Genomic DNA, 14,465 nt, shown 5'->3' on the forward strand with positions numbered 1-14,465 from the left:
ATTGCGGCGGCACAGTTAGAGCGTCAGCCTCACAGTTCTGAGGACCCGGGTTCAATCCCCGGCCCCGCCTGTGTGGAGTTTGCATGTTCTCCCCGTGCCTGCGTGGGTTTTCTCCGGGCACTCCGGTTTCCTCCCACATCCCAAAAACATGCATGAATTGGAGACTCTAAATTGCCCGTAAGTGTGGATGTGAGTGCGAATGGTTGTTTGTTTGTATGTACCCTGCGATCGGCTGGCAACCAGTTCAGGGTGTACCCCGCCTCCTGCCCGATGATAGCTGGGATAGGCTCCAGCACGCCCGCAACCCTAGTGAGGAAAAGCGGCTCGGAAAATGGATGGATGGATAAATATATTGCACATTTGGGCTGTCATTGCAGTGTAACAGCACTGCCGTCAAGTACAGCTACACTTGGCATTTGATGCAATCCTATGACAAATTAGCTCTACTGATGTCTGACGATAATAGCCGCAGTAATCAGCCTTTATCTTTGTTGAGAAAACAGCCCGACTCATCCCCGGTTTAGAGATGCAGCCATGTCACTAATCCCACTTCAGCGGGTGAGCAGAGATTATATTTGCTCTTGTTTGTCTGCTATCCGATCAATAGATGAGTATGAGACAAAATTATCACGGCCATCAGGAAGGAAGATAGCAGTGCTTGCTGCCAATTCCTTCTCTTTAGAGTGATTGCCTTTGTAGAAGACTGTCTATTTATAGCTGCTTAAATCATGATATGTCGTTGAATACTATTATGCAAATCCAAATGAATCAGTGATTGAATCTAACTAGTCACCCTGCATCCCCAGACAGTCGTTATCCTGCTTTAATGTGTGATGATGCTCGAAAAGCGTTCCTGTTTCATCACAAGTTTTAATTGTTAAGGACATTATGAGCTAAAAACAAAACAAAACAAAAAACTACTTAATCCATTCAATTTAAGCAAAAATAAGAAGAAAAACAATAGCATTAATCATAGTTTGTGTCTGGAAAATAAAAATTGGATTAATGAAAATGAACTTGCGGCCGAGGTATTAATGAGACTGTTGGAATGTTTAATGGGGATATGCTCTCACCTGAGAGACACACACTTTAATTTCACTGTCTAGACTACATCTTAAAAAAAAAAGATAAAACAAAGCTGTACGGTATTGGCCATGTGTATGGATTCTGATAAAAGTCATCACAATACTTGAGTGCTAGCCCAGCCGTTGTGTAACATTAATGTCGGGCGATGTAAATAATGAGCTGACAATAGTATTGTGTGTTCTTCAGGTTGTTTTTAATAACATTTTTATGGATTTATTGAACATGCCACTCTCAAACAGAACCTAAATTTTATGGAGACTGTCTTGTCAATCCATTCCAGGATCAAACTGTTGCTTATTATGGGCATTTTAAGAAACATGAAATTCTTAACTGTCATATAAATGTAAGAAGAAGTTGACCATTGTTAATGGTCAAACTTTAAATCACTCAAGCGTGTGCTTACCCTTGAATTTGACGATGTGTGACAGTCACAAAGTGCATAGGGAAATGGAGAAGGATATGTTATGCTTTTAAACAGTCTTAATTTGTTATTAATGTGAAAAATATTCTTATTACTTTTTAAAATGTAACAGACCCCACACATGATGAGGAAAAGCTCAGCAGGTGCATTCTAAGTGCTCTTGTGTGTGGTTTACTAGAGAGGACCAACACAGCACAACAACTTGTGAGATAGGTTAAAGTACAAATACACAAACCAGCGCCTCTATACTTGTGTCCGGCAACAACGCGAGCTTCAGACCACTTCTTAATTGGTCATTGTTCTGTTTCACGTCACAACTCAAAAACATTAGGATTTGTATATTGAATAGGTTTAACATTTACAATTTCCAGCACTGACAGGGAAAATGACTTTTAACACACTTTTTCCCACAATATAGGGTTACTTTTTTAGAGACATCCAAGAATCGAGACCTTTGCTGACTTGGATTGCAAAGGATGTAAAATGATCTAATTTGGCCCGATTGGCGTAAAAACTGTGCCAAACAAATCATGCAAGTTACTCGTTGTGGTGACCACTGATGGGACAAGCCGAAGGTCGCAACATGTCCATATGTGTGTACCCTGCCTAAGGAGCCAGTCTTAATTGCACAACCTCAAGAGTACTGGATTTTACCGGTTTCATTGTATTACAGAGTAGTTTTTATAATTGTGTCTCATATTGATCTATTGATCTGACTTGAAGCATATTTAATGGGTAGATTAAGTGTTGCATTTGGACACATTAAGGTTCCTTATTGGATTGCGGTGTTTTTATCAAAGGCAGGTAAGTTGTGTGTGTATTATCAGTTGTGTGTGTGTGTGTGTGTATGTATGGAGATGCAGAAGGTGTGGCCAAAAGTAATGCAGAAATGGGATATGAAAGTTTTTTGTTTTTTGTTTTTCAGCCTCAGCCAATTATATGCTCTCTTAGTCCAGCAGGTGGCACTGTACCAACATCTACAGAAAAAGGATGTGCGCTTATCTGATTTCCCAATGCATGTGGGCCACTTCAATTTGTCACCAAATGAGCTTGTTAACGCTGCAGATGTATTGATGGATGGCTGTCTCGTGGAAGAATTTGATGAGGGGGAAATTAGAGGCACATGTAAATCATGCAATTAGCTGCTTAAATTATTTATATCATTTAGGGGGAATTATAGTTTATACCAACTTGATTACAGAATGAAGACTTCAAGTCGCTTAAGCAGGGATGTAGTCTGTTTTTGTAGGGGTTGTTGGGGACACAACACATCTGCCTCATCTTCACAAGCCAATCACAGTTGCAGCCATAGAAGGCACGTTGAGCAGATCAGAATCGCAAGGGTTTGGTTGTGCAAAATGACATGATCGCCATACTTTGATTCTTATACAGTATGCCTACAAAAACTGAACACTATCTTTGAAGTTATCTTTTTTTTAATCCATTTTGGATATAAGTGGAGATCAAAACAGAGACAATTTCTCTTTATTGCCCTCGTGTGCTTTTGTGTGAAGCACAAATAAGGGGTCAAAACGGCGGCAATAATAAAGGGAGGTCTATTTATCATCCCATGTAAAGAGAATGTTTACGATTCCCTTTAAAAACATAAAACACCAGAAATATCATCATCATTCATTCGACCAGCACACTGAGAAGCAAAAATGCTCCCTATTTGACACCCCTTAATAAGCCTCACTTCCTTCAATAAAGACAATCCTATTGTTTTTATGATGAAGGTTTAAACTCTGAATGTTTTAGTATTTGGGCTGCACATGATTCCGTTGTGTGATTGCTTTTCAAACACTGGGGAAAACCCATCAAATATAGAGGAAGCAAGCTTTAATGCCATCGATGCCATGCACAGTCGATAATGTTCAGGGTGGGGGTGATGCTTGTGGAGTGTGTTGTAAAGATAAAACGATATGCAGCAATGGCCCCAAATCTCCCCCCGTCATACTTTTGTCTCCCTGGGGATGAATCGGCAAGGTGTGCGGAAACCACTTGATGTTTTCCCATTTATTGTCCTCTGTGCATCCCCTGTAATTGTGCACCCAGAGAGCTCAATTAGCGAGACAAACCGCTCAAGGCGCAGTCAAGCTTAGGCATGGCCAATTAGTTTCCCAAGCAATGTCAGAACTCCTTTGAACTGGCATGTCGGCCTGTTGCGCAGCCACTGATTCAGGATGACGGTGCTGCAGTGGCAAGCTTCTGCGCCGTGACCTATTTTGAAAGCGGCTAGTAAGACATAGAAAAGGCTTGGTTTTACTTCGATATAGTCATCTGCGGTCTGTGTTCTCCAATGAGAGGTAAACACCCAGCAGAGCACAGACCTCCACTTTGACGAACCAGTAACAAAACAAAAGCGATTTAGTTTGTATTTTAGCAGGACAATTAGTACTGGTTTAAGCAGGACAGCATGAAGCGGGGTACACACTTTGTTTTAACATCTTAAACGATTTAGAAAGGAATTACTGCTTTTGTGGTGTACAATGTACTCGAGATGACCAACACAGCACACCAAATGATAACGATATCTACGCCAACAATCGTCTCTCCCCCAAACCACTTGTCTGTCGTAGTACCAAGACTGACCTGTAAGGGGCAGCATTGTGCCACATGGCATCCAGATTGATGGACATTAAAAACAAAAAGAAAGAGTAGTACTATTAGAAGAAATAAAAGAAGCTAGGGTAACTTAGTTTAGCTGTTTTTAACCATGTCAAACTCTTGTCAGTTTTATTGTGGCTTACAACCTGAGAGGCACATTATACAAACACTCAACACATACATTTACCCGCTATTTGTGTGTGGCAACAGCATAAACTTCAAGTCACTTCCTGATTGGCTATTGTTCTGTTCATAAAGATTCATCACCGCCTTGCTTGGGAATTTAAATAACATCACAAGCCGTTCTGTAAATCGTGGCATTCAGGGAAGATGCATTTTCGGGGTGTGGGCATAGCTAGCTAGCTAACTGCGCGCTGTAGTGGTAGAATACATGGGAAAATAGAAACTGTGTTTGAATAATGATTCAATTCAAATGCATTGCACAAAAAATACCAAAATGTTAACACTTCTGAAACATTAAGTGGAAATGTATCGAACTAGCTAAATACAACTGTAGTGTACTTTTGTGATTCTTTTGCGTACAAGTAGAGCAAGCCCGCGTACCACACTTGGAAAATCAACAATCTGAGGCATTACGAAAGATGCAAAGAATTGCTCTTTTGCAAGCATGAGTCCATTGTGACTAAAAAATGCAAAAATAAAAAATGTATTCCTCTAAAAAATATTTTTTTAATCATAGAGCACTGTATTTGTGTTTGTTTGTCTGTCTGTTTTTTTTTTGTCCGTTCTGTCATTTATTAAACCGAGAGATGGACAGGACTTGACTATTCTCCGTCCCAGTCATGGTTGAACCATTAAATAATAATAAATGACTTTCAATCTTTTACTATGTATATAAATGTATCCAATTTAAATCGTCTGTATTCAAAAATAAAAAGAAATGTCACTTTAATAATGACTTTAATAAAAACTCAAGTATCAAGCATATGATACGTTTAGTGTTAACAGGAACGACTCAAGTGACTCAAAACAGAGATTTCTTCCTCATCACATGCACCACTTCTCCAAATAGGCTGTGTAGTTTGTACAATTGTACTGACAAACACTGCAATCAAAATAGTACCTCTTATCTTTGCACTTGCGCACGTCATAAGTAAAAAACTAAGTCAGTTCCAACTTTCCTTTCTCACCCTTGAGCATAAGTTAAGTGCAAATTATTGGTTGCGAGAGTGATATGTGAATGAATGGACGCCACCTGAGTGGCATTGTTCACTTTGAGAGCATCGTCTGATGAGAGAGGACACCGAGCCCGTTCAGCGTAATTGTCACTTGACGCTCTCCACCTCTTAGGCAAAGGACCTGAGGTACTCCTGCTGGGCGATAAGCTGAATGACAATGAGTGGCACGCGGTGAAGGTGGCACGTCGAGGGAAACATTTGCAGCTCTCTGTGGACAATGTCACCGCCGAAGGTAATTTCAGGTCACGCAAATGAGGGCGTACGTGACACTTAACACACATCTTGGTCTTCTTCAGGCTTCATGAGCGGCGCTCACACCCGCTTGGAGTTCAACAATATCGAGACGGGCATCATGACCGAGCGCCGGTTCACCTCTGTGATCCCTTCCAACTTCATCGGCCACCTGCAGGCCCTCTCCTTTAACGGGATGCTGTATCTGGACCAGTGCAAGAACGGGGACATCTCCTACTGCGAGCTGAATGCACGCTTCGGCATGCGACACATCGTGGCCAATCCTGTGACCTTCCTGACCCCGGCCAGCTACTTAGCCTTCTCCACCTTGCAAGCCTACGCATCTATGCACCTGTTCTTCCAATTTAAGACCACCAGTCCTGACGGTCTCATACTGTACAACTCTGGAGACGGGAGTGACTTCATTGTGGTGGAGCTGGTCAAAGGGTGAGCTTACAGTGCTTACATTTAACCAAACTGCATTAATGTTTTCACGTAGATATATTTTACACATTGTTGAACTTCCTTTAAATGTGTAGATTGACGGTTGTCAGGACGCAAAGTAGCAAATCTCTCCAACAATTCGTTGCAATTTCCTTTGTCCACAATTGGAATCCAACTGTGACCCAAGTCTTTACGATTCAGCTACTGCTGCACCAAATTATAATTCCAGCCATCCATCCTCTATAACGCTTGTCCTCATTAGGGTCCCGAATGAGCTGGAGCCTATCCCTGCTGAGCTTGGGTGAGTAGTCGGGTACACCCTGGACTAGTCACCAGCCAATCACAGGGCACATACAGATGAGACGTCACCAACCTTTTTGAAACTGAGACCTATACCTAGGGTACCTATTAATGCGATGGGCTACTTGTTTAATAGACACTTCCAAAAACCGAACAAATTGATATTACCTTTAACTACATTATTACTTCATGGTTTTAATTTGTGTGAAGACACTGATCATGTTAATAAATCTCACAATAATTATCAATAAGGATTTAACAAGGTGCCCTGCGATTGGCTGGCAACCAGTTCAGGGTGTACCCCGCCTCCTGCCCCATGACAGCTGGGATAGGCTCCAGCACGCCCGCGACCCTAGTGAGGATAAGCGGCTCAGAAAATGGATGGATGGATTTAACAAGGTAGGAACCAGAAAAATATCAATATGCAACACTTTATTGTCCCATTACTGGTGAGCTATTTTTAGAACAAGCCTGTGGGCTACTCATGTGGTCCTTTGAGGCTACCTGGTACCTGCGGGAACCATGTTGGTGACATCTGATCTTGATAATCAACTGCTTTCACACCAATGGACAATCTACAATTCACCCAAAAAGCATGCTTTTGGAATGTGAATGGAAGCCGGAATACCCAGAAAAATCCCACTCAAGCACGGCGAAAAAATGCAAACTCCTTAACGGAAGGACAGAGCTGAGACCCAAACCTCAAAACTCTGAGGCAGACGCACTAATACTAGTTTAGTACGCTGCCCCAAATTATTATTCCTAGACACAAATAATCGCATATGGCCAATTCAAAATATGTGAGTTTCATCCAATACAATCGACTTTAGTGTTATTTTTCACGAGCCACATCTTTAGGTCTAATCTTATTAAGTTCCACTGCAATATACAACCAAGTTTTCTAATAACCAAAATATGAGAAACACCTCTCAGTGAAGTTTTATTTTACACCCAAAACTACAAGTACATCAATAATCAAAAGCACAAGTAAAATTGATACAGTGCTTCAAGTGGTCCCTTGAGTGCATCCATTAAATACACATTTATGACCAAATACTGTTCAAACGACCTGGTTAGGGGAAATTAAGAGTAGGTGCAGCTGTGGTACTGTGACAAAAAAGGCACTTTCCCCTATTGAGTTCGGACATTCACAAGCGTCTGGTCACCTAAGTGGGGCAAGGGAGTGGAATGGAGGTGACGGCGCTGATGCGTTTTGCTATTCAATAAGAAATAGCATGGTATAGTTTCCCACTGACAAACATTGTACAAACGTTCTCGACGAACAAACATAGCACAATTAGTACTTCTTGAAGTCCTGCTTGGCACTATAGCTTTCGCCATCAGAGACATAAAGGCTTAGAACACTTCAGTAGCAGTTTTCAGGTGGCTCCATTTTTTTCTGTGTAATGCAGCCACTTGCAATTTGCAACTCTCACTATTTTCAGAATCTGACATCAAATACTAACTACAAGAAGACTTAACACATACGATATTTTATTGACATTTTATGATAACATTTAAATACAGACAAGATAACGAGGTGGAAAGCGGGTTCTTCGGCAGAAAGAGAAGAGGAAAGCACAGAGCATAGAACTGAATGTGGGGCTTTGAATGTTGGGACGATGACAGGAAAATCTCGGGAGTTGGTTGACATGATGATTAGGAGAAAGGTTTATATATTGTGTGTCCAGGAGACCAGGTGGAAAGGCAGTAAGGCTCGAAGTTTCGGGGCAGGGTTTAAATTATTTTACCATGGTGAAGATGGGAAGAGAAATGGAGTCAGGTTATTTTAAAAGAAGAGTTGGCTAAGAATGTCTTGGAGGTGAAAAGAGTATCAGATCGAGTGATGAGGCTGAAACTTGAAATTGAGGGTGTTGTGTGTAATGTGATTAGTGGCTTTGCCCCACAGGTAGGATGTGACCTAGAGGTGAAAGAGAAATTCTGGAAGGAGCTAGACGAAGTAGTTCTGAGCATCCCAGACAGACAGAGAGTCGTAATTGGTGCAGATTGTAATGGACATGTTGGTGAAGGTAATAGGGGTGATGAAGAAGTGATGGGTAAGTACGGCATCCAGGAAAGGAACTTGGAGGGACAGATCGTGGTAGACTTTGCAACAAAGATGCAAATGGCTGTAGTGAACACTTTTTTCCAGAAGAGTGGTGATGGATAGGCTGACAGATGAGGTTAGACTGGAATCCCCATGCGACCATGATGTTTGCAGATGACATTGTGATCTGCAGTGAAAGCAGGGAGCAGCTGGAGGAACAGTTAGAAAGATGGAGGCATGCACTGGAAAGAAGAGGAAGACAGGGAAGATTAGCCGAAGTAAGACAGAATATATGTGCATGAATGAGAGGGGTGGTGGGGGAAGAGTGGGGCTACAGGGAGAAGAGATCGCAAGGGTGGAGGACTTTAAATACTTGGGGTCAACCGTCCAGAGCAATGGTGAGTGTGGTCAGGAAGTGAAGAAACGGGTCCAAGCAGGTTGGAACGGGAAGGTGTCAGGTGTGTTATGTGACAGAAGAGTCTCTGCTCGGATGAAGGGCAAAGTTTATAAAACAGTGGTGAGGCCAGCCCTGATGTACGGATTAGAGACAGTGGCACTGAAGAGACAACAGGAAGCAGAGCTGGAGGTGGCGGAAATGAAGATGTTGAGGTTCGCTCTCAGAGTGACCAGGTTGGATAAAATTAGAAATTAGCTCATCAGAGGGACAGCCAAGGTTCGATGTTTTGGAGACAAAGTTAGAGAGAGCAGACTTCGATGGTTTGGACACATCCAGAGGAGAAATACTGAGTATATTGGTAGAAAGATGATGAGGATGGAGCTGCCAGGCAAGAGAGCTAGAGGAAGACCAAAGAGGTTGATGGATGTCGTGAGGGAAGGCATGATGGCAGTTGGTGTTCGAGAGGAGGATGCAGGAGATAGGCTTACATGGAAAAGGATGACGCGCTGTGGCGACCCTTAACGGGACAAGCCGAAAGGAAAAGAAGATTAGAATAAAAATATAAGGCATATTTTATCAGATAATCTATATAGTACAGTACATGTTACATAAAGAGAATGTATATAATAGTAAGAGTGCAATATACGGTAATTGTTGATTTAACATGATGTAAACGGGATTTGATTGGTGACCAGTCCAGGGTGTACCCAACATTTTGCCCAGGTGGGATATGCTCCACCTCAATCGTGACCCTAATGAGGATAAGCAACATAGAGGATAGATGAATGAAAGGATGAACATTATAAACAGACTGTAAAAGAAACATTACCCCCAGTAGAGGTATTATAGAGGTACTATTTAATCTAAATAACCAAATAATAGAATGTGGCTATATCTCTACTTTCTTTAACATTGTTACATATTTAAGGGACTATTTGCATGGCATTTTGACCTTTTCCCACAACAAAAGTAGAAGAAAAAACCCATATGATGAACATATGTAATGTTATTGGGAGCTATAATGATAGATGACAAGTCATGGGTGGAAAAACATGTCGGTGTCATCCTGCAGGTTCATACATTACGTCTTTGACTTGGGAAATGGACCATCACTGATGAAGGGAAACTCCGACAAGCCGCTCAATGACAACCAGTGGCACAACGTGATCATCTCCCGTGACAACACCAACGTGCACACGCTTAAGATTGATGTCCGCACGGTCACCCAACACACCAACGGAGCTCGCAACCTGGATTTGAAGGGTAAATTATTTGAATATTGAGTAAAATATCTGAATGGGTTGAGTTTTTCAGACTGTTCAACAGAATTTTGTTGATCACAGGGTGTCTTCTATGTTCTACAGGGGAGCTGTACATTGGCGGTGTCGGGAAGAGCATGTACAGCAGCCTGCCTCGACTGATAGCATCCCGGGAAGGTTACAAGGGCTGCCTGGCATCTGTGGACTTGAACGGAAGACTCCCTGATCTGCTGGCAGACGCCCTTCAGAAGGTGGGCGAGGTGGATCACGGCTGCGGAGGTGAGGCGTGACAAAAAAAAAAAAAAAAAAAACTGTGAATCCCAACTGTGCTCAATGTCCCATTTTTTCGTTTTAGTCGGGTCAGATCTCACTGCCTTAGGCAAAATAGGACATGTTTATGCAATAGTAGATATTTATAATAGTAGTAGTCGTTGGTTTGGTAGAATAGACTTGCTGCTTTAATCATGGAACATACACAAACTAATTGAGAAAAATATTACAACATATGAATAAATTAAGACGGCACAGTGGACGACTGGTTAGCAAATCTGCCTCACAGTTCCGAGGGACCTGGCTGCAAATCCCGGCCCCGCCTGTGTGGACTTTGCATGTTTTCGCCGTGCCTGGGTGGGTTTTCTCCGGGCACTCCGATTTCCTCCCACATCCCAAAAACATGCGCGGTAGGTTGATTGAAGACTCTAAATTGTCCGCAGGTGTGAATGTGAGTGCGAATGGTTGTTTGTCTCTATGTGCCCTGCGATTGGCTGGCGACAGGTTTTGGGTGTCGCCCGAAGATAGCTGGGATAGGCTCCAGCAGCCTGCGACCCTAGTGAGGATAAGCGGTAAAGAAAATGGATGGATGGATGGATAGATGAATAAATTATAAGTATTTTAAAATCGTGAGTTAGTTTTCAATCACCCTGTATAATACCGATGAGCTAGTGGTTAGCACATCTGTCCACAGTTCTGAGGTTCTGGGTTGGATTCTCGACTCTGGCCTTCCTGCTTGGCGGTTGCATGTACACGGAGTACATGGAGTTAAGGAAAATTAATGGCTGTAATAACAACAACAATAATAATAATTGCACCACAATTTGTTTCTAACAAAGGGAAACGTTTTCAGTTTTTAGCCTCCCTTCACTAATCCCCCCACGAGTCTGTTCAAAGCCAGGCCCCCAAACTTGATTCTTAAACATGGCCACTCATAATGCCATGCGATTATGAGAGTGCATAGTTTTGATAAATTGTCACAGAGAACTCTATCCAGCTTCAACAAAATAGCAATGCTAGCAATACTACGCTATCATTAGCACTATAAACAAGTAAATAAGTAAACTCTAAACAGCCAGGGCTGCTACACTAAATTTTACGGTTTTAAGTTTTGTTTTTCGGAATGTAAAATCAATTAGAAATCGAAAAGAGATGATAGATATTAAAAGGCGCAGTCTCAGTTACGGGGTTTATTTCTGTATTTAACACATACATAAGGCGCACCGTATTATTGGGCGCAGGCATGGTAAAACATACGCTAGTTTAAAACATATGGTAGCGTGAACGCACGCTGAAACAATGTTTTTAAAAATGCAGGTGGGAGCAAAACTGAGTTCAGTTGTACTTTATTGAAGTATTTAACAATGTACTCACGTTATTTTTTTTAATCAATCCTCATCCACAAATCCATCAAAGTCCTCATGTTCTGTATCCGAAATGAACAGCTGAGCAAGTTCTCAATCAAACACGCCAGGTTCGAGTCAGTCTCGTTGTTCAGAAATTACGCCGGCTTTTACGAAAGCTCGAACTACAGTGCAAGCAGAAACGTTAGCCCAAGCATCCACAATCCATTCAAAAATCCTAGTCTTAGTAAAGCTGTGTTCGCCATCTGTCATCTGTCATCCATCGCTCCCACGCTCCTCGCAACTTCAATTTGAACGCCCTGTTTACACCGATGTCCAGCGGTTGGTGTTCATTAATCCATTGCTCGAGTTGGTCTTCCAACTCGGGCCACCTCGCCTTGTTTCCGCGGAAACTCAGCTTCGTCTACTTGACTTGGCGAAGCTCGTTTTCCTGCTTCCTCCACTTGCGAACCATGGATTCATTGATCTTGAATTATCTCACGGCTGCTCGATTCCCATGTTCCTCCGCGTAACTGATAGCTTGCAGTTTAAACTGTGCTTCGTAAGCGTGTCTCTTCATAAGTGCAGTTTTCGCCTGCGGCCAAGCCAGCCTCCACTCGTATAGTAGCAGTCAAGCCAGATGCCCCTAATTTTGTTCATACTAGGCATTACGGTAATAGGTTGCCAACTCGCGGCGAAAGCCACCTTCAAAATAAAAGCTTCCCAATAATACTTTGGTTAAGGATTGCAACCAGCAAAGTTAATTTGAATCTTGAGATACATTAAAAAATGTAGTTTATTTGGTATCTTCGTAAAAATAAATGGTAAATGGACTGCACTTATATAGCACTTTATCTACATCATCACAGTGCCAAAGCGCTTTACAAAGCCTCACATTCACACACACATTTATAACCCAATGGGCGACTGCTGCCATGCAAGGCGCTGCCAGGCCCACTGGGAGCAAATTAGGGTTCAGTGTCTTGCCCAAGGACACTTCGACAGTCGTAGCAGGGATTCGAACCTGTTCTACCTACTGAGCCAAAGCCACCCCAACATAATCCCATTGGTATCGCAAGACAAGTCCAGATCTGTGTGACAGACCACCAAGGACTCCACTAAAAGAGGTTTGATGAAGATCTGATATTGTATTTCAAAATAAAAGTCTCTGAAAACTAATAAACTACATTTTTTAACGCATCTCAAGATTCAAATTAACCTTGCTGATTGCATTCCTTAAACGAAGAGCATTGATGTCCGTATTATTGGGAAGCTTTTATTTTGAAGGTGGCTTTCGCCGCGAGTTGGCGACTTATTACCGTAATGCCTAGTATGAACAGAATTAGGGGCAGCTGGCTTGATTGCTACTTTACGAGTGGAGGCTGACTTGACCAGCGCTATATACCTACTGGGGGCATGCCTTTCGCGTCCTCCTTCATGCGCACCCTTCCCCCTTTACGTCCGCATGGTGTCCTCAGCCACGTCTGCTTTTCCTCTGTATAAGCAGCGTCAGTCAAGCGGAGCGCTCATCACACAACAACATTTGTAGATTTTGGAACTCGGTCCTCACATAAGGCGCGCCGCATTAAAAGGCGCCCCGTCCATTTTGGAGAAAATTTACAACTTTCAAGTGTGCCTTATGGTCGTGGAAATACGGTACCTGTCAAGCAGAAATTATGCTGACTCTGTCGCTTCTGAATCCTCACAGCAGCGTGAGATCCCTTCGCTCTGCTTCTGTTTGCTAGTCTTGCCCAGTTATTATTAAATGAGGGATTAGCTTTTTTTCAGAGGTGGATACTACAACCCCAATTCCAATGAAGTTGGGACGTTGTGTGAAACATAAATAAAAACAGAATACAATGATTTGCAAATCATGTTCAACCTATATTTAATTGCATACACTACAAAGACAAGATATTTAATGTTCAAACTGATAGACTTGATTGTTTTTAGCAAATAATCATTAACTTAGAATTTTATGGCTGCAACACGTTCCAAAAAAGCTGGGACAGGGTCATGTTTACCACTGTGTTACATCACCTTTTCTTTTAACAACATTCAATGTACGTTTGGGAACTGAGGACACTAATTATTGAAGCTTTGTAGGTGGAATTCTTTCCCATTCTTGCTTGATGTACAGCTTCAGCTGTTCAACAGTCCGGGGTCTCCGTTGTCGTATTTTACACTTCATAACGTGCCACACATTTTCAATGGGAGACAGGTCTGGACTGCAGGCAGGCCAGTCTAGTATCCGCACTCTTTTACTACGAAGCCACGCTGTTGTAACACGTGCAGATTGTGGTTTGGCATTGTCTTGCTGAAATAAGCAGGGGAGTCCATGAAAAAGATGTGGCTTGGATGGCAGCATATGTTTCTCCAAAACCTCTATGAACCTTTCAGCATTAATGGTGCCTTCACACGTGTGTAAGTTACCCATGCCATTGGCACTGACACAGTCCCATTCCATCACAGATGCTGGCTTTTGAACTTTGCGTCCATAACAGTCCGGATGGTTCTTTTCCTCTTTGGCCCGCAGGACACGATGTCCACAATTTCCAAAAACAACTTGAAATGTGGACTCGTCGGACCACAGAACACTTTTCCACTTTTCATCAGTCCATCTTAGATGAGCTCGGGTCCAGACAAGCTGGCGGCGTTTCTGGGTGTTGTTGATAAATGGCTTTTGCTTTGCATAGTAGAGTTTCAAGATGCACTTACGGATGTAGCGCCGAACTGTATTTATTGACATTGATTTTCTGAAGTGTTCCCGAGCCCATGTGGTGATATCCTTTTCACATTGATGTCAGTTTTTGATGCAGTGCCGCCTGAGGGATCGAAGGTCACAGGCATTCAATGTTGGT

General features: G+C 42.4%; 1 protein-coding gene across 9 annotated transcripts in view; it reads left to right on the top strand.

The window, feature by feature from the left end:
- Positions 1-14,465, top strand: part of LOC133416460 (neurexin-2-beta-like) — a 196,748-nt gene that overhangs the window by 101,130 nt on the left and 81,153 nt on the right. For all 9 annotated transcript variants that reach the window (XM_061703372.1, XM_061703379.1, XM_061703375.1 and 6 more), the window contains 4 exons: positions 5,426-5,545; positions 5,610-5,991; positions 9,805-9,995; positions 10,097-10,270. In XM_061703372.1, the coding sequence (XP_061559356.1) occupies positions 5,426-5,545; positions 5,610-5,991; positions 9,805-9,995; positions 10,097-10,270 (867 nt within the window). The remainder of the gene's footprint in view (positions 1-5,425; positions 5,546-5,609; positions 5,992-9,804; positions 9,996-10,096; positions 10,271-14,465) is intronic.

Source organism: Phycodurus eques, chromosome 17 (assembly GCF_024500275.1).
Source record: "Phycodurus eques isolate BA_2022a chromosome 17, UOR_Pequ_1.1, whole genome shotgun sequence".
Taxonomy (NCBI): Eukaryota; Metazoa; Chordata; class Actinopteri; order Syngnathiformes; family Syngnathidae; genus Phycodurus; species Phycodurus eques.